The sequence below is a fragment of the Oenanthe melanoleuca genome, chromosome 3, assembly GCF_029582105.1.
Source record: "Oenanthe melanoleuca isolate GR-GAL-2019-014 chromosome 3, OMel1.0, whole genome shotgun sequence".
Classification (NCBI taxonomy): domain Eukaryota; kingdom Metazoa; phylum Chordata; class Aves; order Passeriformes; family Muscicapidae; genus Oenanthe; species Oenanthe melanoleuca.
The window spans coordinates 89,942,534-89,969,514 of record NC_079336.1 but is presented as its reverse complement, the minus strand read 5'-3'; the positions used below and the strand labels follow the sequence as shown (position 1 = coordinate 89,969,514).

At 46.4% G+C, this 26,981-nt stretch overlaps 2 protein-coding genes across 12 annotated transcripts in view; one reads left to right on the top strand and one right to left on the bottom strand.

The window, feature by feature from the left end:
• Nucleotides 1-1,944: 1,944 nt before the first annotated feature.
• ESRRG (estrogen related receptor gamma) overlaps nt 1,945-26,981 on the top strand; it is a 388,458-nt gene continuing 363,421 nt past the window's right edge. For 6 of the 11 annotated variants that reach the window (XM_056486392.1, XM_056486387.1, XM_056486389.1 and 3 more), the window contains exon 1: nt 23,266-23,456. Coding sequence is in view for 3 of the 11 variants with exons in the window: in XM_056486378.1 (XP_056342353.1) it covers nt 3,447-3,448 (2 nt within the window). In the remaining 8 variants the exon portion in view is untranslated. Of the gene's footprint in view, nt 2,127-2,921; nt 3,449-4,569; nt 4,660-23,265; nt 23,457-26,981 lie in introns of those variants that run through there. The other 5 variants (XM_056486378.1, XM_056486380.1, XM_056486397.1 and 2 more) reach the window with 4 other exon arrangements.
• On the bottom strand, nt 1,994-3,322 carry LOC130250867 (uncharacterized). The gene is made up of 3 exons (XM_056486979.1): nt 3,263-3,322; nt 2,293-2,931; nt 1,994-2,161 (listed from the first exon to the last, which is right to left on the bottom strand). Exons 1-3 carry the CDS (start codon nt 3,320-3,322, stop codon nt 1,994-1,996), a joined length of 867 nt encoding a protein of 288 aa, XP_056342954.1.

The window sequence follows — 26,981 nt, the reverse complement described above, 5'->3', positions numbered from 1 at the left end:
AGGGGTGCTCAACTCGCGTCTCCTCGGCCCTCTGGAAAATCACCTCCTCCCTGCAAAAACGGCAGGGAGAGCGCTGGTGTCCTCAGGGTCACGCCGATACGGCGGTGTATGTATATATACTTTTTTTTTTTTTTTTTTTTTTTTTTTTCTTCCCCTAAAGGGAGTTTTGCTTCTTCGGCAGGTCAGTGTGTTAATTAAAAGTTGGTCCAGGTTGGTCACTTTTAGTCCCAGATGCGCTATTAACAGAGAAGAAAATTACTATTTTTTTTAAAGATACCAAAATGCAAAAACTCGATGGAAACCCCATTTCCTCCATACTATTAACTAGCAGTCATATAGAGAAAATCATTAGATCTATAATTAAATATAGGTCTATTTTTGAAGAACGTCCTGCAAAATAGCCCCAAAATATGATGTAGTAATTTAATTTTTTTTTTCCTTTGGCACTACAGGTACCAGCTATGTTTTCCCTCCATTTCCCACACCATGTATATTAAACAGGGAGGGAACATTGCTCTATTGTAGATGATGACCCCAGAATTCGCCAGAATATTTTGCTCCTCGGTATAAAATTGTGAAGTGGGTCTCTCTTTCAAAATCTCTATATTGGTTTTTATAATTACCCCGTGATCTAAACTTCTTCGCAGTCTATTTCTTAAAGGATATATTAAAAAAAAAAAATCATTAAAGGAAGGGGGGGGCGGGAAGAAAGAAACAAAGTTAGCAGTATTAACATTTGTGTTCGCCTCATCCAGGCTGTCAGTAACTTTCCCTGGATCGGGTCCCAGGGTTCTGTAGGAGCCCCCTGGCTGCCCCGCCTGCGGCTCGGCCTGACCCCGGCCCCTCGCACCCCCGCCCGGCCGCTCCGGCCCTCGCTCCGCGGAGCGCTTGTGCTGCCCGCCCCGAGCGTGTGCGCTCTCACATTCCAGAGCAGAGCTAAATAACGCCCGGTGTCATTTATTCCAGAAAATGAACGGGGAAGAAAAACAAGGAAAACAAGCAGATTGCCCCCACACACACAAACACACACCCCCTTTCATCCCCAAGATTTTATTCTTTCTTCTGGAATATGTTCTCCGCTGCCGGTAAAACGAAGTTCACGGCTTTGCTTAGCCTTGCTCTGCCCTCGGCCGAGGCTGACCCCGCAGTCCCTCCGGGACCAGCAGCCGCGGCCGGAGCCCAGCGCCGGAGGGAGGAACTCGGTGGAGCCTCCGCGGCCGCCAGCTGCGAGCCGAGCCCGGCAGGCGCTGGGATTTAAACCCGGCCCGGACTTGCCGGTACCAGGAGCGCGTTTTTTGTTGGTTTGGCTTTTTGTTGGGTTTTTTTTTTTTTTTTCCCCTTTCTCCTTTGTAAGATACGGAAGGTGAATAATGAAATCCCTTGGCTAATAGTTTATGAGCCATGAGATTGGAAATGTGCACGGATGGACCAGCGCGCCGGGCTGCGCGTCACTCGGGAGCTGCGGGAGCCGGGCGCGGGGAGGAGAGGGACTGACTGCCGGGGTCGGGAGGAGAGGGACTGACTGCCAGGGTCGCCGCTCCAGCAGCGGAGCCGCCACCGGGGCCGGGGGCCGGGGCTGCCCATGCGGCCGCTGCGCGTTCGCGCCCGGGCGCTGCCACGGGGGGAGGGAGAGCGGCTCCGGGCGGGAGGGCTCGGGGCCCTGCTCACCCCGAGCGCTGCCTGACACGGGCTCCTGCGCGGCCCCGCGGGCGGCACAAAGGCAGCGTGAGCCCGGCCCTGCCGCCTCCGCCGAGGGGCGTGGGGGCGAGCGGGGAGCGACCTTTAGAGCCGGCATGGAGGGAACTGGGGGCGCGGCTCTGGCACAGGTACCAAAAGCCCCTTTCCTCGGCGATCCTGCGGCAGGTCATGTACGCGGGGACGGGGCAGGAGCGGGAGGGAGCGATGCCGCTGCCCCCCTGCCCTCCCGGTACGCGCCTGCATAGGGGCGGACATTTCCCATCAAGCCCTTGCCACGGGATGTCCGAGGGCATCGCTACCTCCCTGCCATAAAAACAAACCACTCATCAGCTCCGCTCGGTGTGTGCCATCGAGAGAAGTCGCCGCGGTGCGAACGGGCACCATCTGTGCTGCCATTCCGGGAGACGCAGATATATTTCTTTAGACAGGTCAGCAGTTCTTCCCGACCAGCCCTGTCAGGCACCTGTCAGGGGAGAAAACCTCTTCATAGCTGCCGCGGTGGGATCCTTATCAGCAGCATTCCCTTTGCTGACAGGGCCCAGCCTTAAGCTTCGCGCAAATCACTGTCCTCGGGGGACAGGGGGCTGTCGTTACCGGGGGATGCCGAACGTGCCGGCACCGCTCACGACAAAACACGGGAGGGAGGGAAGGAGGGAGGACGGCGGGGGGGAGCCGGCCCCCAAGAGCCCGTAGGCTGCCCGAGGAAGGCCGGGTGGGCTCTGGAGCAGGCGTTTCCCTCCGGGCCAGAGCCGTCGGGCCAGCCACCTGCCCATCCGCGAAGGGGCGAGGTTCCCGCGGCGCCCACGCGTGCCCGGGGCTCCGCCGCGCCGGGCGAGACAGCGGCGTGGGGAGACCGCACCGCGGAACCCCCACAGCCACGTGTGTCGAGGCGCTTTCTTTCCAGTGGGGCCATCGCTCCGTGGCTGACCCAGAGCCCCAGTCACACACTTCGTCCCTACCAAAGTACCGCCTTCTTCCCTCCTCCCCCCACCTCAACAATTCCGACCTGTTTTCTTTCTGTTCCTCACTTGCTTTCAAAATGAGGGCACGTTCAGGGAAGCCTGCCTGCCCGCCTCCGGCACTTCCACACGGTATCGCGCGGACATCTTCTCCCCCCAGCCCCCCTCCAAAAAAAAAAAAAAAAAAAAAAAAAGAAAAAGAAAAAAACCAAACCAAACCAACAACAGGCACTACCACCAAAAGGAAAACCTCAAATGCGCCGTGTGTTCCCAACTTGGAGCAAAGTCGGTGCTAATACGGGTCAGTTCCTGCCCCTAGCTGGGAAGGCAGGGAGGAGGATGTAACGTATAGGTTGGTGGGGGCTGGCGGTGGGGGGAGGAACAAAAACAACCCCCAAAATAAACAAACAAACAAATCTCGCGCACGATCACAATAAAGTGAAAATCTTTTCTACACACCCACAACTTTAGCTCTGTCTGCTGCCTGGGGGGTTTTAATCTCGCAAAGAGAAAGGGGGGCTCCCTGCGCAAAATTACGCCTTCTCCTCTCATTTGTTAGCTGATTCCATCAAAAAGTTCGCTATTTATAGGCTACACACACGAACCTGGAGTAATACAAACCCTCCCGTGTTGTTGCCCTCGCAAAGTGGCCGGTGCTGAAGCATCTGATCGGGTTTGTGTGTGCGCGAGTGAGAGCGAGCCACGCAGAGAGCGCTGCCATCCAAAAGGGGAAAGAAGAGCTCAAGCTGAGAGACTTATTAATTGCTAAGAGCTGCTCTGCCACCAGCCATGTGAGTACCTAACAATGATCACCTTTTGCACAGATGGTCAGCGATCAGGCACAGACACTTTCTGTCCTTTTCCTTCTCCCTCTCCTTTTTTTTTTTTTTTTTAATTACCCTCCTATATCCTTCCCACCCACCTTTCCTTTCTTTTCCACCCCCCCCCCCCCCTTTTTTTTTTTTTTTTTCTTTTTAGTTTGAGCTTGCACGGTTTATTCCTCATGAAGAGGAGGAATGAAACGTGGGCAAACGCGGGGGAGAAAATGTGCCGGCGAAGAGGAAGGAAGGAAGGAGTGGTAAAGAGAGAGGAGGAGGAGGAGGGTTTGTTAAGCGATCGCCTTGTCCCCTGAGTCCGAGCCGGCTGGGAATTAGTAACAGCGAGATAGATAGCGGAGGTTGTATCTCTTCCTCTTCCTCCGCTTTCCTTTTCCTGGAGCCCTTACACCCCCTGACAATTATTACCCTGGTATCAACGCGGACAACGAGCTGTATTCATCAAACCTCATTTGGCGAAATTGAAAGGGAATTAAAAATAAATAAACAACTAGAGAGAGAAAAAGCTGGAGATCACGCGGGGATAAGGGGCTGATCGCTTGGCGTACAGCAATGACTGTCCCTCAGCTCCCAGCCCACTGTGAAGGCAGGTAGAAAGCGCCCGCAGAGAAGCCCAGTCCCGCGGGCTGAGCGTGCGATTTTGGGGGGAGAGAGAGAAAAAGAGAGAGAGCCCCGGCCGCTCGCCCCAGCGAGGGGCACGGGGGGCGACAGGCAGCGCCTTCCCTCCGCTCCACCAGCTCTCAGCGCTTTCCCCGCACCGCCAGAGCCCGGCGTGGCACAGCGCAGGGCACGGCACGGCACGTGGGTCTGGGGAATTGCACAGTTCTCTCCAGAGCGGGCAAAAAAATGCAATCTGTGCTAGGGAGCGTGGCTCTCGGAAAGGTAGGTGTCCTGGTTTATGCAGGAATGCAGGGCTAGGAGACTCCGCGTGGAAAGGGGGTGGGTGTGGAGAGAGAAAGCGAATTTGTTTCCAGCGTGGAGAGGCGCTTTTCTAACCCAACACTCGAGCTCCAATCACACACTCTGAGGTTAGCCTAGCATTAAATTAACAGACAGGGTCGGGGTTATCCAGGGCATTATACCGCGTGCCCGGGAAGTAACCTCTGCTCGTTTGTACACAAAGAAGAGGGAGAGACGGAGTTACATCTGGAAAGCCAAAGAGCACGGTGAGTATCAGTATTCGCTGCTCTCCCTCCCATGCCTGGGAACAAAGTTCAAAGGCGGCGGTGCGGGACTGGGGCTGGCTCCGCCGAAGCCCCCGCTCCCTTTGGAGGCGGCAGCGCAGCCGCCTTTGGAGCCAGGACCCCCAGCGCAGCCCTTTCGGGGCGAGCCCTCGCTGAGCAGCAAGGAGAACTTGCGGTATCTTGGTTAGAACTTTGCTACTTTATGTAGAGAGAAAAAAAAATTAAAAACAAACAAACAAAAAAAAAAAAAGATTGACTTGGATGCAGCGCTATTTATAGGTGGCGGTAAAGGCTCCTTTTCAATAAGCAGCAGTGGAAAAGAAACGTCAGAAAACTGGCTGCTTTATTGATCCGAGGTGCTGGTCACAGCCACGCCAGCCAGGCGGCACCTACAAAGTCGCGTCTCCTCTCGGGTTAGGCAGCGAGAAGGGGAATAGGATGCGGGTTTTGCTGACCATTAGCCTGGACACGCTTCAATTCCCAAGCACAGGTACAGGGCAAAAGAGTGTGAGATGGAAGACTTTTCCCTTTTCTTTCAGACACTCACACAATGCAGGGCACCCGCAGGGCTGAAAGTGGGCCAGGGCTACACGGTAGGTATCAGATCACACAAAGCAGAGGAAAGAAATCCAGTTAAAAATACATTAGTTGAAATCAGAGGATGAGCTTGATTATTTTTTTTAATTTTAAACAGAGGTGCACGTTAGAACAAGCTGGAAGCACTCTTTGTGCCTGACGGTATCCCCCACGCCCATTGGAAATAAAGCAAGAGGCTTGCTCTTTCTTTGCATCTTTTAAACCTTGTTTTAATTAGAATTGCCAAAGTAGGACACCCCGGTGGAAGATGTTTGCAAGTATCCACCTACCTCTCTGCTGTAAGCAGAATTGCTGTCTGCTAAATTGCTTGAAACGCAAAATTCTGCCCCACCCCCAGCTTGGTTTGGCACCTGCTCACTCTTTCCCCCTAAAATTGCAATCGCTTATGAAAGGTTACTCCATTGGGAGGAAAAGAGAAACCCCAAACACCCAGCAGTAATGAGATGAGTGGACTCCGAGAGCCTTGCTTTGCTCTATACAACAGGAAAGGCTTTGGACAGAGAGTGTCCCAAAAAACTCATGCCTTTTTTTTTTTTTTTTTTTTTTTTTTTTTTTTTTTTGAAGTCCCAGATTGGGCGTATCCTTGCGCTTCTCCTTTAATTTATTTGATTAAATCATAACCAAAACAGACTCATCAGCTTCTCGTATTTCCTCAGCTGTAACCATACGCGAAACCTTTTATATAGAGACAAGCAATTGGCTTTGGTTAACTCAGGGCACAGGCTGCGCTCAAGTTTTCCTCCCGTTCCCAGGGCAGCGTTTCACGCAAACGCGTGTTCCAGCTCTGTCTCACACTCCTCAGTCGCCAGCCTCACGTTTTTAAACTGTTTGTACCGTTCACCACCATTCTCTGATTTCTCTCATGGGGGATGCTCACGGAAGAGGCTTGCGGGACGATGGGGCTCTTCCCCCTCGGGATTTGGGAGTGGGGGAGTTCAGGGGGAGTCCAGCTCGGTTTGAACTCGGAACCGCTCCAGGACCGCGTCCCGCGGCCACCCGCATCCCGCCTCGGTACCGGGCTCGCGGCTTGCTCCCGCTCCCGATGAAGGACTAGATTATTTCACCTTCAGGAAAGCGAGGTTCTGTTAGCTCACTTTTATCTTAAATCAAAAAGATTTAAGAGTTAAGATTAAGAAAGAAAGCGGAGGGCGGAGGGAAAGAAAAACCTCTTAAAGTTTCTCTGGTAAAGCTCGGCTTTCCTTTGGTCATTACTCAAATGAAGAACCGCGTCAATTAACTCCAAATTGGAAATGCCTGCTCGAGAAGAATAATGATAATTCCCTGCCGTTCTCTAAGAGGCAGTTGCAGGATGGCACTTAGTGTGTGTGGTCCCTAATGACAGGATTGCTGCCCTGCCCGGGGTTTGGCTCTCCCTGCCCCGCTGGCTTCGCTCAGAGCTCGGGCAGTGACGCCGGGCACGGCTGTCCTGCCCAAACCTTCCCCCTCTTCCCTCGCTCCCTGCCCGCAGCCGCGCGGGGTTTACACCTCCCACAGCCAGCACAGTATGACCACACCATGAAAACAGATTCAATTTCCCCCATCCCTCGATAAGAGGGCAAGGGCCTCACAGCAACAGGTACCCAGGGCACCTGCAGCTCTTCAAGGTTGTTAACTGATAACAGAGGAAGCGGGACGCTTGCCAGAGGGTCTCTTTAGGTAAGACGGGGTCTGAGGGAAGCGGACCATCAAAAAAGGGGTGCACAGCCATATTTTGGCAAAAGTTTAACGCTGCTGCGAGGGGAGCAGGACCCCCGCAGCGAAACGGGACCACTGCTTCGCCTCGGTTTCTTGCTCGCTGCTTTCAAGCCGTCCCCAAAAGCGCTTCCAGCCATCCCGCGGAGCGGCCCCGGCTCTGGGAGCGCGGCTGCGGGGTCGACACGTGTTGCTGTCCTGGGGAAGGGTCGCCTGCGGGGGATGCTGCCCAGGATGCTCGGTGCGGGCCCTCGCCGGGACAGGGCTGCGCGGCCAGCAAGGCACGGCGTGTGCGGGCAGCGGGGCAGCCTCCTCCTGCTCCTCTCATCGCCGGGGGCACGGCAGAGCGGGCGCTGCGCCGTCGGGCACCCAGCAGACCCCGAGCAAGCCCTGGCAGGGTCTGTGCGGGGGCCCAGAGCCCGGGTGGGGCGCCCACGGCCACCCCGGGGCATCCCCGCTCCGCGGCCGCCGGGGCCGGGCAGGGTGACCCTGGGGCGGCCGGAGGGGAGGGTCTCCGGCCTGACCCGACAGGGGGGAGCTCCCCCTTCCCTTCCCTCCCTTTCCTACCCCTCCCCGGCTCTTTGTTCTTTGCCCCTTTGTTCTTCCTCTCGAAGTTTCCAGGGGGTTGCTGGTGCGGAGCAAAGTTGCCGAAAGCTGAGGAATTGCAATAAGTGTAATAAGTCCGAGCAAGGAAAGGGGGTGGGGGTCCCTTCCCAGGGCTAAGAGCTATTCCCCAGATCCCGCCGCGTTGTCTGCTTGCAGTGTGGGGCGCTGGAGCCGGGCGGTGCTCGCAGTGATGCTGAGGCAGAAAAGGCTCCTGCGGCCACAGCACCGGGGGACCGGGCACCCCTTTCACCATTTAAAAGCTCTGGGGAACAGGCGTCCTATCTGCTCTTTCTGGTGGGAAGGGTAGAAAATAATAATCAGTGAACCTATCGTAAGGAGATGAGGTGGTAGGTGACAGAGATGAAGGTTTTCTGAATGCTAGATTTTAGGGCACACGTCTTGGTTTGGGATGCACAGTCTCAGAATGGCTTTGTTTCCATCACTTTCTTTTTGCTGTTTTTCTTGATAGGGCTATGATAAAGTGTTGTCAGGAGTTAAACAAGTTTGGACTTAATTTCAAAGTAGATGGACTGTCTTCATAGAGCAGCATCACAGCTTAGAAGACAGGTTTAGTGTGGTTAATGGGAGATCACAGCGTGGCTCAGTAGTGATAATAATACCAAAACTTCTTTGGAAAAGGAAAAGGAGTCTTATCCCCTCTTTACTAATCATCATTAAATGTTAGAGAACTACAAGCTTATTTTGCCTTGCACTAAGAAATCCCGAATAACTTCACAGACAGGATTCTTACCTCTCCTCCCGATATATGAAAGTTGGAAAACACTTTATTTGGGCGAGTTGGGCATTAGGAAAGCTGATATGAAAAAGGATGTTTTGATATGTTGTATTGGAGCAGGTTACAGCAGAGCCAGGTCAGAGTCCTGAACTCCAGCACGCTTTCCTAACAGTGCTGCTGTGCTCCCACCTTTATAACCGAGGATATCATGGATGGTTGCACCACTTCAGCATTTGCTGAAAAGCTGCATGAATCAAATTCTTGTAATCATCAGAATGTCCACAAATATTTGCTGTTTTTACATAGGTAGAGAGCCTATATAATTATTAAAGAAAATACTGTGTTTGCAGGAATTTTTTATTACATAAAAGTACCACACATGTTTTTTATGATGTGCTAAATTTCCAGAATTTGTATACCTTTTTTTTTCTGTTATTCAATGAAGTTGAGAAATGAAAGGTGAGATCAGATTTGGGTTGACTAAACAATTGTTCTAGAGCAGGATTTTTTTAATGTGAATACACTTACAGGCATCAGCCCATCCTTCTGGCAGAGGTTAAACCTATTTTTCCAATGAAATGGGACTTGATTTGAGGTGATATGGGGCCTGTTCTGGCTTTGTTTTTTCTGATGTTGAGTGAGAAATCTGGGAACCTTGCAACTAAAACACAGCTTTAGCTATTTCAAGGTGTGGCAACTCAAACACAGAAGATTTGACTTTTATTATTTAGGACTGTGATTCAGAGTTGAATGTAATAATTGGTCAGTAGCAAATTAGAGAAAGATAGACATTGCATCAGATATTTTGGTGATAGCTAGATTTTCAGACAAGTTTACTGGCTTATTGTTTAAATCCAGAGGCCAGCAGCAGTGCTTACTGCTCTGTTTATATCCCAGTGCTCATAATGTGGTGTTGCAATATCCAGGTAAAAATGTTCAATGCCATTTAGAACAAGGAATCTGCCTTAAGCAATGCTGTAATCAGTAATAGCCAACGTTACTGAGAGCCACAGCTTCTGCAAATGCCTTACTGCCACAAGTTAACCCAAGTACAGCTGTAATTGTGCTCAAAACTAAATAGAAGCAGACAGATGAGAAGGAGAATAAAAACCTAATTGGAAAAATGGATTTTAGAGAATGCTGTGTGTGATCAACAAAGGCTGCTTCTGTCTCAGTAATGATGACAGAGGGAAAAGTGATGTTAGTGGGTGCTTGTTCAAATAGAGGGTTTCTACAGCATGAGAAAATTATTTTCTGATTCAAAAGCATTCACTAAAGAAAGGGTGGTTGCATTTTTTCAAGTTAATTAGTCTCTTCTTTTTACCTGTGCTTTTTGGTGATGTAGGTAGATTTCCTTTCAGAAGATGAGAAATGCATATACATTTTTAAAAATCAAAACAAAATAGACAACCCTCTACTATTTCCCTTGGAAATTTTGCCATTGAATACAAGTTACTATATATTGTGCAGTATTTTAAAAGGCAAATCTAAACATATAGTTTAGGACTTTGTCATCTTGGTTTTTGGAGCAGGGGACAAAACTTCTGTTTTGTTTAACAAACTACTGAGTTTAAAGGATATGTTAGGCAAGACCTTTTACCTTTGCATTTTTATCACCTTTGCCTATTAATAAACACTTGCAGACTATTAGGGGGAAATCCCCATTGTTTTTTGTTTTACTTTCCTTGTATTTGTTAATACATCTACAGCAATTCTAATCAGTGCAGAGGAATATGGCATAAAATCAGAATAAGGAGGAGATTAAAAATGAACACACTCTGCTTTGTAATGGACACTTCTAGGCATAGGTGTGAATGAATACTGATTCATTTATACAGTTCTTAAATGGAAAAGCCTCAAGTTTACAGCAAAGGTAAACAGCATGTCGTGCTGTATTTAGCAGATGTTGGCTTGCTAACTTTAGGAAAATGGAGAGAATGGTCCCCTTGACATCCCTGCAGAGAATTACATTTCCTTCTAGAAAGGAAATGAGACCACCTAACTATAAGAATTTTGTTGAGACTAGAGCATTAGCAACTTTAATATTTTATTTATTTTTTTATTTGCTTATCTTAGCCTTAACAAAATTATTTTTTCCTGTAAATACCTATGTTTAATTCTGTTGGTACATACATAACAAAATTTAAAGCAGCTACAGAATAATGCAAATTTCAGGTTCTCAAATGTTACAAGTGATTACTATATGTGTAAAATTACCACTAATCACAGTAAATAGTAGTTCACTTTGGTTAAGATTCAGTTGCTGAATAAATAGCATTTAGATTTTTTTCTTTTTTCTTACTGCTATGTATGGAGAGAGCTGGAGCTCATTTCATCATACAGGATAGGAGTACAATTAGGATGTTGACTGAACATTTGCAGAAAATGCTGGATAAAATGTTTCCATCTAAGTATTTATCTGTTTCAAAATTTATCATTCTTAATAGAGTAGTTATAATAAACTTAAAAACTACTTCCCCATGTCTATATTATCACAAAAGACTTCTTATTCAAAGCACAAAAAATTTATATTTCTCCATATTTTCTTATTGACTCATGACCCTGAAATAAAGCACTGGCAAAATACAGACAATCAATTCCCTCAAAATATTTGCAAGAATCCCACGTGTGGGATTTTGAAAATAAATCAGTAATGTGTAAGTGGCTCTGGCTCTAAACACAGAGGGAGAAAATATGATAAATCAGTATCAGTTTATTCTAAGTAACTGATTAAGATAAAGGCTCTGGTCTATTCTCATTGCAGTTAACACTGAAACTCTTGACTTTGAATAGCTTCCTCTTACTGTTTGGGTTGTGGCAATGCTCAGAAATCCCAGCCAGCATTTTGGTTTTCTTGTGCAGAAGTACACAGAACTGACATCATCTTCTCTGTTGAAAGCTGTAGTTCCAGGCCTTAATTTCTTCAAATATTTCTACTTAATGCTTTTATATTTTTCATCACACAGTAGGAAGTTTGCCCTCTTCCCCCTGCCCTAAAATAGTTATCATGTCCGTGAGTGGCATCTTTGGTGTTTTGTGTTTAACTATTTCAAACCTTCATTCAAATACAGCATTAACAGTGGTTTTTGTTTTTTTTTTTCTTTTCATTCATATCAAATACAAATTCTTACATTGATGCCAGTCTTGGGAAGCTGCCAATGAATTGTTGCTGCTAAGTTTAACATCCATTTATGATAGCTATTAACGTGGGTGAGGAACTTGATGTTTTCTTCCAGTTAGGAAAATTTTCAAGTAGAACTGAATTATGTAATTCTGTGAAGATGCTGATCACTCAATGCTTACTGAACAAATTAAGTCACTATTTAATATCTTTTTTTTTTATCTTATTCTTTCATATATTTGTATTCACACAAGAAAAGCAAGATATCTGAAATAGGTTTGCAATTTATAATTTAAAATAGTTCTTTAAATGAGGAATTAAAATAGCACAGATCTCTGAACTATAAATAAGATTTTTTTTTCTCTAATAACTTGAATTTTCTCAGAATAATTTTCTTCCCTCCTCCCTCCATATTCATCTTGTCTAATTGAAAAATGTTGGAAGTAGTATGCATTTTAGTAGGATACAGGGTAGTGACTCCTCCATGTTCAAAGGACACATGGAATTCTTTGTAACACGTCTTTGTAGTAAGTGTTAAATACTTTTAGGCTGATTGAATCTTTTACATATGTCAAAAAATACTGTAATCCAGTGATGGTTTCCAGTGACAGCCGGATATCAAAAGATTTTGCAGCTGCACACATACATGAACTGCTACTGACATCAGGTCAGTATTCAGGTCCAAAAAAAAAAAAAAAAAGAATTTATGCTTCTATATTTGGTGATACCAACTTCTCTTAAACACTGAGTAGAAAAATTTGTCCTTTTTGTTTTTCTTTTTCCAATCTGTAATAATGTCTTGCAGTGGAGTAAATGTGATAGATAAATATAGATATCTATGACAGTTACAGATGTGTGTGTGTGTGTATATATATATATATGTATATATATATCTCACATTACAGCCAAGGAAAATTTTACTCAAGGAGACAAACTTGCTTTAAAGGAAGTGCCACATAAAAGAGGAACTTTATGCATCCAGTGTTATCTGTCTTGATAGAAAAAAGAATTTACTGAAAATGTAGCATCTAACCTTCCTTAAGCATAATTGCATGTATGTAAGAAAGGATCACCTGTAGCAGACCCCTGTAAGTGAGAGTGACTATAATGACTGGATTATATCTCAGTTCCTTTACTGATTACCTGGCAGATAAATTTTCATCAATATTTCAAAATAAACATTCTTTAAGAGGGAAAACATACAATAAATTTGATCATAGAATGGTGGGGTCCAAAGCTTTTTCAATTGTTTGTTAGGTGGCAGCAGCATTCATAGGAAAATATTCAAAGGTGGGGGAGCAATAGCTGAGGGATAGTGATGGGACTGAACTAACAGAAAATGCAGAACAAGGCATTTGTCATTGGAATGCTGGGATCTTTCAAGTCACATTGAAGCTAATCTTACCTCTGAAGTGGGCATCACATCCATTGAAATCACTGAGATTCATGTTCCACAGTCAGGGACTTCTGCAATCTACTAATTTTTGAGTGGCTTATTTTGATATTAATAGTTTTAAATGATTGGGTAGAAAAGGTGTGGTAAACCTGTGATTGATTGTAATGCTTGATATTTAACAGGCTCGTTCAAGGGGCACCAAAGACATAATCCTGACTTTTATATAAGGGAACTGAGGCACAGAGAGAGAAATGACTCTCAGAAGCCCGAGCTCCCAGTGATATGTTGGTGATCATTTTAGGAATACAGAGCAGGTTGCATATACCTTCTACACACACACTGTATCCTCACAAAGCGCGTTCATTTCACAGAAACCTTGTTTCAATGATTTCCTCAAGAGCTTTGTGCTGTGCATTCATTTAGTGGCAACTCTTCATTCATCAGATGCCCATTAAGCTTGCACCTTGTGGTCACCTGTATGAGGACTGGAGACCTGTTAATCTTTCCACTACCCAAAGAACTTCTTGGCTGTTAACTCTCATTTCTAAGCACAAGGGCAGAATTACATGACTTGAGATGGAATTACTGTTGCATAGAATTTCTTGGACTGAGGGCAGGAGGATGAAAACCAGCATCCCATTATGTATAGCTTCACAGCAGCATAAAAGCTGAGGCAGAAAACCTGAGCTGTAGTGGAAAGTAGTGAAGGGCCATTTCTATTGGACTTGTACCGAAAGAATTGCCCCAAGAAGAGGCAGCTACTGCTGAAATAAAGGAAACTGTTTCTGAATGTTAACTCTGAGTGGTCTGGGTAACTTAGAAATGTGATATTCCATCTCCACAGGCAGAAATGTGAAGCAACAGTCTTGTAACAACTGAGCATTAATACCTCAATGTCTCAAAAATCATTATTCATATAAAAGAGTTAAAAATAAAAAAAGAGATTAGTTAATGAAAAACCATGTCTTCTACTGTATATGTGTCTGTAGTATGTAAGGATAGGAATATGTCTTTACATTAACAGCCATTAAAATAATTGACTGTTGATTGTGGCCATGCTTTTCCTTTCTCTGTCGTCTTAACTGGGCACCCATGCCCCAAGGGTTCAGAGCAGGGACACAGAGACTTAGCTGTGTGCAAGCCTGATAAGCAAAACACAGGTTCTGGGGAAGGACTTGGAGGGGCTGTTTGTGAGCTAGTGCCTCTACTTCTCAGCTGAAATCCAGTGGCAAAACATTATGGTGGAGTTTCTAAACTAGTGAAATTGTTCTAGAGCAATGACCTGTACCATAGTATCCAGTAGTACAGTGCAAAAATTTGCTTTAAATTACCCCTGGTGAAATAAGTGAGTAGAAGGAAATAAACTCTGAGTACTGTATATAAAAAACAGTGTTAGGGAAAAATGGTTTGGTATCAGTAATGTGAGTCTCCCTAATGTTTCTTTTAATTCTTCTGTAACTGAAATGAGAGCTGGCTGTGACGTGAGGGACCTTCAGGAACACTTTAAGCGATGATGTTTTTTGTACACCTTGTAAGCGGGCTGGTGGACAAAGTAACATAATTCCAGGCTGAAAATTTTCTGCCAAATAAGAGGCATGTTTTGCCATCTCATGGGAGAGGGTAAATGGGGACACAGAGATCTTTGCAAGGGAAGCAGTTCCCCAATGTTACCTTCTCTGTGCCCTCCCCTGCAGAATCCCATTCAGAGGATGAGCTCCAGCTTGGCAGCCTGGCTTGTAAGTCCTGCCACACCTGGCTGGATACCAGGTCCCTCCTCCCTGCCTGCTTTTTGTTGTGCAAGAAGGCAGTGCCAGGTGGCTACGGCTGTCCTCTTTTCTTCTTTCCTTTTGGCTGGAGCTGCTATCTGACCAGAGGGGTAACATGGGGAAGGCTGATCCCTTCCATGACCTCTTTGGGGCTGTAATTGCATAGCCCAAAACTGAAAAGAAAGTCCTCTGCAGTGGGTCTTGTGCTATCATCCAACTACAGAGCAGATTAAATGACTGACACTACTTTAAGCATCTTTTATTTTCTACTTCACTATCTACAAGTCGATACACACAGATTTTGGTACTATCCTTTATATTCCTTTCTGAATCTTCTAACAAGACAAAAACAAGACCAAAATTATCCCTTCTTTATTAAAGGCATTAAAAACCCCCACCCTGACAACTCCAACCCCAAAACCCATTGGATCATGTATTTTTATAGAAATTGATGAATTGGAACATATCATCCTAGGTATGACAAAGTTCCTAAAGCTTTTTAAACTTGATGTTTGTAAGCCGTTAACAAGCCATGATTCAGTCATGCAGTGGAAATAGCATGGCTAAAAAGGAAATAACTTGCCTCCTTGGCAGAATTATTATTACCCTGTGTGTAGGAAAAGCCTTCATAGCTGGCTGCCTTTGCTGCAATCACTGGTGTACTTTGTTTCCCAGGATATCCCGTTGTTTGCCACTCTCCTTCCGCAATCACCTTTGTAGATCTTTTGGATGCAGAAGCTTTTTCCGGTTAAATGTTTTGTGCAGCACCTAACAAATTTACCATTCCACCCCAGATAATGCTACTGTGCTGTAAATACCTAATGAGAACACTACCTGTGGTAGTGTAAATCTGGTGCAGTTACCCTGTATTTTGTAGCCATTGTTCTGCACTGACACTTGGTTGGGTCTGACAGCAGCATGTCTCTTGCTATCCCTTTTGAGAGTAGGCAGGAGAGAAGGACCTACTATTTTGGGAAGCTGAGACCTGTAATCCTGCTAGCATCAGAAGGAGAGAACATGCAGCTCTTGGCAGCAGCAACCCCCACTAATTTCTGCACTGCCCAGAAATTAACTTCAAGAGTCTCAAAATTGTCATTAAAATTCAATTGTTTCCCTTCACATTTAGACATCCGCCCATGGAAAAACACCCATTGTGTAACTTCTCTCCCTTTCCCTGGAGGATGGGAAGGTTGCAGCCCTAATGGTGGCTGGAAAGACAGAGGCAAGAAAATTAGCTTACTTTGCTGCCCTAAAGTTAAGCAGTAATCCACATGGCACCAACACTGAAATACCTAATAATTTGGATGTAGAATTTCATTACTAAAGATTTCACATTGGTTCTGCTTCTGTCTTGGTTATATAAATAGCTACAACTTAATTTTTTATTTTCTTGCTTTTTATTGTTTGTTTTGTTGTTTGTTTTTTTTTTTTTTTTCCTGTATAATATGACCAAAATGCCATGGAAAAATGCAATTTTTCAATTTTTTAATTCAAAATTGAAGATTGGATTCTCAGCTAGTATAAACTGATATGACTCCACTGGGCTTTCACTGACTGCATATCTTGTTTCTGGTCTGTGGCTCTGACCAGGTAATTACCAAATAAGACTTTGCTATACTGTAACATTCACAGAGTAATGGAATTTAGTGTTCTGGCTGAGGTTAGACAGTTAAATACAAGTAAATGTCTTGGTCTGCGGAATAAGATCTTTTTACTTTTCTCACAGTTTTCCATCATGAACAACTGGATTAAAATTGGTGTTCTCTCCTTCCCATCGGCCTCTTGGCCATCTGCTGAGGCCTGCTGGTGTAAGAGGAAGAATGAGTTCAGTATCTCATTTCACTTAGGGGTCTAGAAATGTGCATCCTTAATGCACACCAAATGAGCTAAATTACAGGGGAGTGTTTCCAGCAGGCATTCCAGGGCTGTGAATACAGCCTGGGAACCCATGGGCCAGCACGCTTTGTCACTCTGGCTGATGCTTAGAGAGGCCTCCCTTCATGCTTCTGTACACCATTTTCCACCTGTATCTATCTCATCTTTGCAAGCACAGCTTTTTGTGTGCGCCTGGGGATGTACTGACGCATTCTGAAAAGTCAGAAGACTCACAGAACTTTTAAAGCTGGATAATGTCAATGTGCTTCAAGCAGGGTCTAGATGGAGTTGAGGTCCTTATATATAAAATTATTTAAGACCCAATATTGACCTATCTATCTTTTAACTTAACATGTCAGGTGAAGTTGTGCAACCTCAGGGAAGATAATAAAAACAGTGTTGAGGTTCCATAATGGAGTGTCTTGGGTGCTTTCTTCTCTACTGCAATAGTACCAGTTCCTCTGTCATTATATAAAACAGAGCACTTGGAGAATTCAAGTTCAGAGACGAAGGATTTTGTGTTTGCTCTACTTCTAGTCTATAAACTATTCTATGCATAGACTGCTTCCACTCTCCTTTTGAAGCTCTACCATCAGCATTTAAGGTTATTCGGGCAAGAGAAGGGAAGCAGCAGAGAGCATGACTGCAGCCTCCTGTGAAAACATTGAATTATGTGGGGTAATCCTGGATTTCTGGCTTCCAGGACTACTTTAGCACTTACACATTAAGAATAAAATACATTAATGGGCTTTTGAGAATTCCTGAGATATGACCTTAATCATAGATAGAGCCTGTCTGCCATTAAACATAATACCTTCTTGATAGCAACCTCCTGCATCCTTGGGCATTGAAGTCTGTTTGGAAAGGCAAGAGGCATTGTGGAAATCTTGCACTGAGTACCTGCACCCCCAGGAATGAGGCCCATCACGTTCTAATTTGCACCTGTACTTTCCCCAATGTGCTGCCTGTCCCTTGCACACACAGCACGGCTGCTGAGGTGCAGACTGTTAATCACTTGTTGGTTTAATATTTGTGCAGCGTGTCAAAGGGGAAAGGGCTTAAATTCTGTTTGCATTTTAAATAACTGTCTTGGCAGTTGCACAATCCACAGTGTTTATGTTTTTATGGAATGCACCATTTGTGACTGTTGTTTTAAGAAGTGCAGATATTAAACACTGCCAAGCAGGTTCTCCAGTGGGTCTGGCCCGCACTGGCTGTCAAGGGCATTTGGAGAGGTGCCACTTAGCCCTGCACAGTTTGCCTGCCATGGACTGGCATATTATAACTTGGTGATGGCAGTTTGGCAACTTTTATCTCTATCAAGCCAGCCAAATTCTGATCCCTTTACTTAGAGCTACTTCAAATTCCTCTGATACTAGACTCAACTCTTGTAAGAAGCCAGATGGTAGAAACTAAGAGGTGAGCTTATTCTGAGCAGACTTGGATCTCACATTAGTTGAGGGCCCCACCCTGAATCCTGATCTCTGATAAATTAACTTTTTAATGTTTCATTACTGCTAGGGCACAAGCCAAATGTCTACGCAGATATTTATGTTCCAACAGACAAATGCAAGCTCATTTTTTTTTCTTCTAAGTATGTTATGTTTTACAGACATGAGTAACTCATGTGGGATCTTTCCCACAGAGTAAAACCAATGTAAATTCACATGACTCAGGGATTTGTTTCAATGCTCATGTATAAGCTCTCATTAGAAATGATTATGCTTGAAGATCAAAAGAAAGTACACTCACTTGTATTAAACATTAATGCATAATTCACATTGTTAGAACAAAAAACAAAACAGTCGGTGGTTGTTACGACAAATATCAAACATTGGCACTACTAACCAACTCCCACAGAAGATCCTTCATTGCCTGGCATTGGCTGCACACTGAGATTTCCTCTTGCGTGTGCTGTGCTGATCCTTGTGGGGATTTAAAGACACCTTCCTCTCTGGATGACTAATGCCCCTGTAATGACAGGACTGGGGGAGAGCCAGGATACCCCAGCACTGCAGGTAAATCCAATGCTCAGAGACCTCTCATTGTGGAAGCAGAGTGTACAATAATCCAATCCATTTTTTAAATTCAAGTTGGATTTCAGATCAGGCATGCTCCTATAAAACTCTCATTGCCTTCAATCTGAGTTTAATACCAGGCTTAATATTTGAGCCTTAATATCAAGACCCATGGTCAAAGTCATTCAGTACCACAGAATTTAAGTAGTTGATTTCTTGCTTACGTTTCTCTACGTTTACCTTCTTCAATCAGTGCTTATTTTGCTACCAGAATTAATCTTACTTAAATAAGCAGGTTTGGCATGAGGGAGTTGTAGGTGAAATCCACTCCCTATATCCTTAACCAAGACAAGCACAGGTGGGCAAAGCCATGTTTGTAATCATAAAATGAGAATCCTGTGGGCATCATTGCCTGCTACACAGAGTAGCTGGCACTACTTCATCTCTGTAAGGGAAGACCCCAGGTTACCCCTTGTAATGTGTGACACACTGCAGTCTTTGACACAAAGAAGTTGGATTTTTTTCACCTCCATAGCTTTTAATGGCTTTTTTCCCATGTCAGTGGGAAAGGGTTAGCAATTTGTATCATTTGGCTTTTATATTTATGCTTCATTCAAAAAATTGGCTGGTTTATGTAATTTCTACCTCATCCAGTTTTTGTTTGGTTCCAACCCCCCTCCACCTCCTCCTTCAACAAAAGCAAACCAACAAACAGTCTTAAATTTAAAGTTTAGGAGGCTTCATTTATGACATTAGAGTCACTCTCTCCCATGGATGTCTGTGGCATGGAATGGCCACAAAACATCTTGTATGTTCTCATTATCAGTTCACTTTCCTGTATGCCAGTGATGCAATACAACTGATTCAGAGCAGAGGCAGAGAGGCTGCCTGGGTTTCAGGTAGGTTCTCCCTGATTCAGACCTCTGTAAGCAAACTATAAATAAACTCTCTATTCTAAAGGCGCCTCCTGAAGGGCCTGTTGTTCTGCAAACCCTTCTGTGTGAGTCTGTGAGGTTTCCTCATTCAGGAACTAATATTGCTGAGTCAGACTGGGTGCTATTGCTATGAGTGGAATGCAGTCAAATGGATCATGGGTGTCTCAGAGGGCAGAGCAGAGCTTTGGGGTTTGTTTTCCTTTTTTTTGGAACAAACTGCTCAAAATATTTATGATTGAGAAGCTGGTATTTCTTCCAGTAAAGAACCTTTCCCCTCTTTAGGGCAGCTGAGAAGGTATTTAGAGTATATACTGGTTAAATTGTTTATTTTTAGTGGAGTGCAAATGACATTGCTATCTTGAAATTGATCATAAATATGTTTCTGTTGTGGGTTTTTTGTTGAGGAAAAAAAAACCTGCAATGAATTAAGTATGTTCCATGAGGAAAGAAGTAGGTCAAATGTTGGGCTAAATTAACCTTGTGTTATACGAAATGCCTAAATTCTGTTGTTTTCACCTGTGGGACTCTGGACTCATCAACACTCCAAATTATTTCAAGACACTTATTTGGTACACTGCAGTAATTATGTTCGACTAAACCCATGTGTAGACAACTCTTATGCCTGTGTAAGAACTCAGTTTCTTGAATTACCTTAATCCACTTTGAAAGTGGATTAAGTGAAACCAGGAAACAACTTGGTCATTCCAGAATGAATAAACTATCTGAACACAGTTCTGCTTTACATTCACATCCAACCTTATTCCAGTGTAATTTTCCTGGGCTGAGATGTTCTTAGGATATATCTACATAGCAAATTAATGTGTGATTACAGACACACCAACCCTTCCTTTACTCTCACTGCCATGAGTAACAGCAGTAATGAAAGATGGTAGCACAGACTCCAGTACAACCTATTAACTGGAGCATATATATGCAGCTGCTTGTGAGCAGCCTCTGCTGAAATCCACCTCATCACACCCTCACTTCAGACACAACTCATGTCCCTTACACCGACACAGGGGCTGGGAATGCCTCCCTGCATCTCAGGTGTGTACACACACCAAAAACTGCATGCGTGATAGGACTGCACAGCAGAGCTAAATGGAACCAGGTGAATTTAACTTCAGTGGTTAATCACACTGGAGAAGAAGCACAGCTCGCACATTTTTAATATACACACCTCTGAAAACCAAATAAAGCATCAGCTGTATGACTGCAGAAGCCAAATTAAGTGTGCTGTAGACAAGCACAACTCAGATGATTTCACTAGGGCTGGATTTGGCTCCATAGTTGAGATCTTGCTTATTTGGCTGATACTTGTTTTGTTACCTATCTGCTCATTTATTTTAATGAAATTAATGCATTTTAATGTTCCTTTAAGTGCATTCCAAAAATAGCAATTTGATTAACTCATTTGCTTTTGAAAGTGTAACAATCACAATGAAAAATCTCGGTTAGGTACAGTGTAATTGTAAGTAGCATCTTGGGTAGCTATGTCATACCCTTCATCCTTTAAAAAAAAAAAATCCTCACATCAATCAAAAGAGCTTCACTTAAAAATGAAGGGCAAAATACAGACAACAGTCAAGCTGTACACACTGCTTTTCAAGTGGACCAAAAATATGTATCAGTAATGTACTCTGTACTCTGCTGAGACAGTAGAGTTAAGAAAAGGTAAGACTTTAGCAGACTAAAAGCAGTTCAAAACTATTCCAGAACAGAAACATGTAGCAAACATGTCTTTCTAGCCAAGCTAGAAAGCATCCTGAGTAGCTGAGTAGCTTGGGTTTAAAAAGAAAAACAAAACAAAACAAAAAAAAAAAAAAAAAAAACAACAAAAAACCCCTGTGCTTTAAATTTCAGGCTTCTTAAAATGATGCTTGGACTGTATGATATTCCAAGAATGCTTTCTTTTTTCCCCAACAATTTTCCCAGCTGCAGTAGGTGATCCCACCATTTAAAATAAGCTGCTGCTGAGGGCACTGAGCCCAGCAACAGAAAAGGTGTACACTAACTTCCACCTGACTTGTACTGCCTTATAAAAACTGGAATTGCAAAACCTGAATAGTAACAGTATTAAGCAAAGGCAATTTCCCTTTTATTGTATTTAAATGAGGAAAATGAAAGTATTAATGCTAATATTAAAGCTGAACAGAGGCAGTTGCAAAAAATAATTTAGTTTCAGCCCTGCTACATGCATCCCTTCACGAACTCCGCTGGGCTAGTTACCTGGGCATTGCCGATGTTGTAACTTGTTATTATAATAGGTGCTGTGAAAAGCAACACAGAATAGGGAAACTTGTCTCAGGGCTCTGCTGGGACGCTCTGCGGTCACAGAGTAGGTGGTGTGGTGCTGCAGCATTTGGGATGCAATGTGTGCGTAACAACTGGTTTTTAGATGAAGAGGCACGTAAACTCAGGCTTGCCATGGATAGTTTAAGCGAGGCCTAGTTCTGGGAACACTTTTGCAGGCGAGTTAAGTCTCACACGCGAAAATGTCCTCGGAATTTAGCGGGATCGTGCATGGAGATGTGCAGGATCCGGCCTGGCGAAGCCCAGGAGCCCGGGCAGTGGCGGCGTGTGGCGGCTGCCATGGCCGGGCACGGCGCTGCCAGCCTGCTCGGCGGCCCGGGAATGCCGCAGGCCCCGGCTCGCCGTCCTCAGACCGAACCCTCCTGCTCTGGGGAGCAGTGCTCGCTGCCCCAGCAGCAGAGGCGGGCAGCGATGGCCCGGGCTCCCCGCACCGAGCCGAGCCGGGCCGGGGTCTGCGGCCGCCCCCGGCCCTGCTCGCGGCGCCGCCATTGCGCGGCCGGTGTCCCGGTGCGGCCCGGGCAGCGCGGCCGCAGCCCCCCGGCACCCCGGCTCCCGGCGGGGCGCTGTGCCGGGGCTCCCCGCCTTCCCCTGCAGAGCCTTGCAGGGACTGGGGGGGCGCGGCGCCGGGCCTGCACGGCAGCAGCGGTGCGGCATCCTCGCTGCTCGCCCGGCCTCCTCTGGCATTCCGGGTGCTTTTCCTTTTTGTCCTTTTTTTTTTTTTTTTTTTTTTTTTAATTTACTGATTTTGTGTGTGTGTGTGCGGTGCCCGTCCCCCCGCCCCCGCCCGCCGCTCGGCACATGGCCTGCCGGCGGCCGGCAGCGCGTGTGTCCCCGCGTCCCCTGGGCGAGGTGTCCCGTCCGCCGCCCGCATCCCAGCCGCGGCCACCGGCACCCCCTCCCTCCCCATCTCCCCCTTTTCGGCAGCCGCCTTTTTTTTTGTTGCTGTTGTCGGTTTCGTTTTTTTTTTCCGTGGTTCTGTTTGTGTTTTCTCCAGGCGGGACGTGGCGGTGACCGGCGAGGCTCGCCCGGCACTGAATGTCACCCTGAAGGTAAAATGAAAGACACGGAGATGAACGCATGCCTGCGCCCCGCGCCGCCGCTCCCCCGCGCCCGCCGGCGAGCGGCCGCCACCATCGCGGGGCGGCAGCCCCCGCCGCGCCCCGGATTTCCTGTCCCGGCTTTTCGTTACTGCGCCTTAAAAAAACCAAAAAAATTAAAAAAAAAAAAAAAAATCCGCATGCGAAAGAAACGTGCACATACCCGGTAACGAGCCCAGGAAAAACCCGGCCGCTTCCCCCTGCTCCTGCCAAGTTATCATTGGGAACACAGGCAGGCGCCGTGACGTCCCGGGTCAGGCCGAGTGCGGACCGGCGCTACCAAGGCGGCAGGGAGGCGCGGGGACGCCGCCGGGGCCGGGGCCGCGGGAGCGGGGCCGCCGCCGCCCGCCCTCCGCCGCTGTCCGCCCGCCGCGCCGCGCCCGCCGCCGCCGCCGCCCCCCGCGCCCCCCGCGCCGCCGCCGCGGCGCCGCTCGGCCTCCCGCCCGCCGCTGGCTCCCCCCTCGCCGGCGGAGGTCGCGGGAGCCCAGTTAAAGGAGGCGTGTGTAAAGATTTTGCAATGTCCCTGCATGGTGTTGTAGACTTTCCTAGCAAAGAAACCGGCTTCGGCTTCTTTAAAATCCCCGACGACTCACCTGATTAACCTGCCTGCGGTTCTGAGCTGACCAGGTAAAGCGAGCCCCCGCACCCCGCACCCCCCCGCACCCCCGCCAGCTGACATTGCATGGGGGGCATGTTTGTGCTTGGAGATGAGCCGCTGCCAGGAGCGCTCTACCCCCCCACCCCCCCCGCCCCATTCCACCTTCAGCCCTTGCCAATTGCACTTGCTCAGAGTCATTTCCCCCCCCTAAAAAATCCAGCTTCGGAAAAAGCCGCACGACAGCACCGGCCACGCGGGGTTCAGTGGCTCTCGCCTCTCGGACAATTATCCAGAATTACTGGCCCGGGTGTGTGTGGGGGGGTGGGGGCAAGAGGGGAAGGAGAATGATTTTTTGGCTGCTGACAGATGCTACCCCGCAGGTTTTGCGTGTGGTGTGTGTGTATGTGTATGTGTGTCCCTCCCGCCCAGGGTCAGGAGTGCCGGGAAAGTGACGAGGCTTTAGCCAGCAAGAGTTTAGGGCCGGGGTCCCGGGGTGGCTGCGGCGGCTGCGAGCGGAGCAGCGGCACCGGACTGTGCGAGCCGGTGCCGGGCCACGCGTGGCTGTGGCGGCGGCCGCCCTGCCCCCGCCGTGCCCTCCCGGGAGCCCCGGGTGTCCCGGCTGCGGCGCGGGGCGAGGCCGCCGGGGGGGCCCGTCCCCGTCCCTCCCCCGCCGCTCGCTCCTTCCTGAGCACCCGTGCGGGCGGCGGGAGCGGAGCAGGCCCGGGGGAGCCGGGCCCGCCGGGCGGGGGTCGGGGCGCTGCGCTCCGGGCGGGAGCGGCGGCGGGGCCGCCCCACGCGGGACGCGCTCCGCGCCGGTGCCGGGACCCGCGGGCGGACGCGCGCACACAAAGGCGCGGGGCCGCGCGCTCCCGGATCAGCAGGGGCGAAGGAAAGTGTGCAAAGTCCACGCACTGCCCGCTCCTCCTGGCACTTGGCTCTCCCAGCGCCAGCCGTGGGGAGGAGGGGGCGTTTGGGGAAGCGCCTGCCTGGGGGGTCTGAGTGTGACCTGGCGGTGAGGAATTTTTTCTCTTTTGTATTTTTTTTTTTTTTTTTTAATTTATTTTATTTTTTATTTTCCACTGGTCATTAATGCCATGAAGGCATGACTGATCTGGAGGTACATTTTGAAGTGCTGCAGGGGATGCACTCCGTGTACTGTTCTAGTTAATATGTTTTTCGTGATCCCAGAGAAGAGAGGACTGCATTTAAGAGATGACTAAATAATGGGGGAGGCAAGTAAAAATGAGTAGAATATAAAGGAGACGAAAATGAAGGTGAATTGGTAGTGTGGGAAGGCAGGCACTGAGCAGCTTGGGTTTCTCTCCTTTAATTCTCCTCCTCCTCTATACTGTACCCCTGTCCCACTGCACCCCCACTCCCTGGAATCCTGTCTTTTCATGCTATTAAGGCTAACAGTAAACGTAACACCACAGAAACACAGATACCACCCCCCCACCTCCCTTCTCCCTATCACTGTCTGTGACTGGGAGGGAAATCCAAGTGCCCTTTGTATAAACCCACCAAAGTTTTAGGCGTTTCTTCGCTACCCTGTTTAAAATACAAGGTATAAAACTTGCTTGATACATTTCATTGTTACTTTCCTGGTTTATTTCAAAGGACAAAATGTTCTAGTGTAGCATGCCTACCCTCACTTTCAGAATGGGAGTAGTTTACAATATAACCTACATTAGATTATACATGCTGCGTGCATTGCATTTCCACTGAAAATAGTCAAAGACTTAGAATGACGAAGCGACTCGTGGTTATGATCTTCCTTGTCTTGGGAGCATCAAGGTAGCTGGGGTTCAGTGTACTGGGGAGGGGGCTCCGTGGTGTGAGGTGTTTCATCTCTGTAAAGGAATCTGGCAGGTGTCCTTTCAGAGGACTTTAAAAATGTGCCGGGGGCAGGAGAAGGTAATCACTACATTCAGCGTGTTCATTATCAAAATAAGGAAAACAAATCGATTGCATTAACTGTCTGTGCAGTATCACAGTTATTCCACAGTATTTTGTCAGAAATTAAAAGGTTACCACTAGAGTACTATATCCATATCTCCAGCCTGGCACCACTTATTACTGCAATGGTATTTCAATATTAAGTGATCTTAGAGATATTTCTTCTTTCATTTTGAATCCCGAATTTGAATCAGCATTAGGATGTCAGGGCTGTGAGATAAGGTATAACAAACTAAGTAGACAGCTGAAGGGCTCCTGGTGAAGGTGTTGCTGAGAAGGATATCTTGGGCCGTTCGCAGTAACCTTGTTTACAGGGACATTTCAATTGCAACCTGAATTTCAGCGAGAGGCTGCCTGGACTAATGCCTGCGTGTCTGAAACCCATCACGAGTGTCTTTTGCACTCTAAACCTTCTCTCTGCCTTCCTTGCATAATTGTAAAAACTTTTCTGGAAGGTTAGGATGATTTTCTGATATGAAAATTAAGATGTTTTCCTAAGAGGAACACTGCTCTTTGAACTCGTGTACATTAGCAACAAAGTATTCATGAGGTTTGATTTTTTTTTTTTTTTTTGGTTCTCTGATGTGTCAGGATCAGTAGTTGCACCAGTCTTTTTAACTTCACGAATATGGCTTTGATTTATTATATTTTAGCCTCGGTGGTTTCAAACGTATTTTGCAGCACATGAACTCGGTTCAAGTCAGAATGTCAAAAAGAGGCACATAGTAACAAGGAACAGTTTTGTAGTGATCTGCTAATTTTTTGTTTTCTTTTCCTAAAGCTGTTCCAGGAAAATCACGTGAATTTAGCGAGTGGGTGCTAAATGCCAGCAGCCACATTGATGAAGAAAAATGCTGTTGAAATACTTTGGAATAATAAATAGGATATGTAATGGTCAACCACAAGATAAACATTTTACACGGTGTTTTTATGGCTCTAAATTGGCTGCATTGTAAACCAAGCTCACTGCTCTATTAAGTCATCAGAGTTTTCAATTATTTAAGATTTTCAGTCAGGCCATCTAATACAGTCTTCATCATCCCCATCAGAAAATTATGCATAAGGTTGTAATTTCTTGTTGTTGCTATGTGAGTGCTTTGTTGTGGATGGGGGTTTAATTTTGACATATCAGGGCAAATATTACAAAGCACGCACACAGGAAAAAAAAATTATATGGAAATAGCCCCAGTCCTACGAAATGGGGATAGTTACAGTACTGAAATGTACCTAATACAATTTGAGATCCACTCACTAAGAAACCTTGACAGTATCTGCCTTGCAGGTACCGTGCATTTGGAAATACTATATCTCCATTTAAATGCAGATCTTCAGTTTTCTCCAGGGGGCAGTTGGTGAATCTTTCGATTGAACCACCGGTACTAGAAAAACTAACTGAAGATTTACCCATGAACAAGAGACCCTTTCAAGTCTGCTTTTGTGAAATAATGATTATAAAATTTCCTAATATTGCAATTTTATATTGATTTTGAATGCCTTTTCAGAAGTCACAGAGAAGGAATAGTGCCTTTTACTCAAGGTAGGCCAATGTCTACACGCTTGTTTAGCAATCCTAACAGAAATAACTGCTACAAATAACT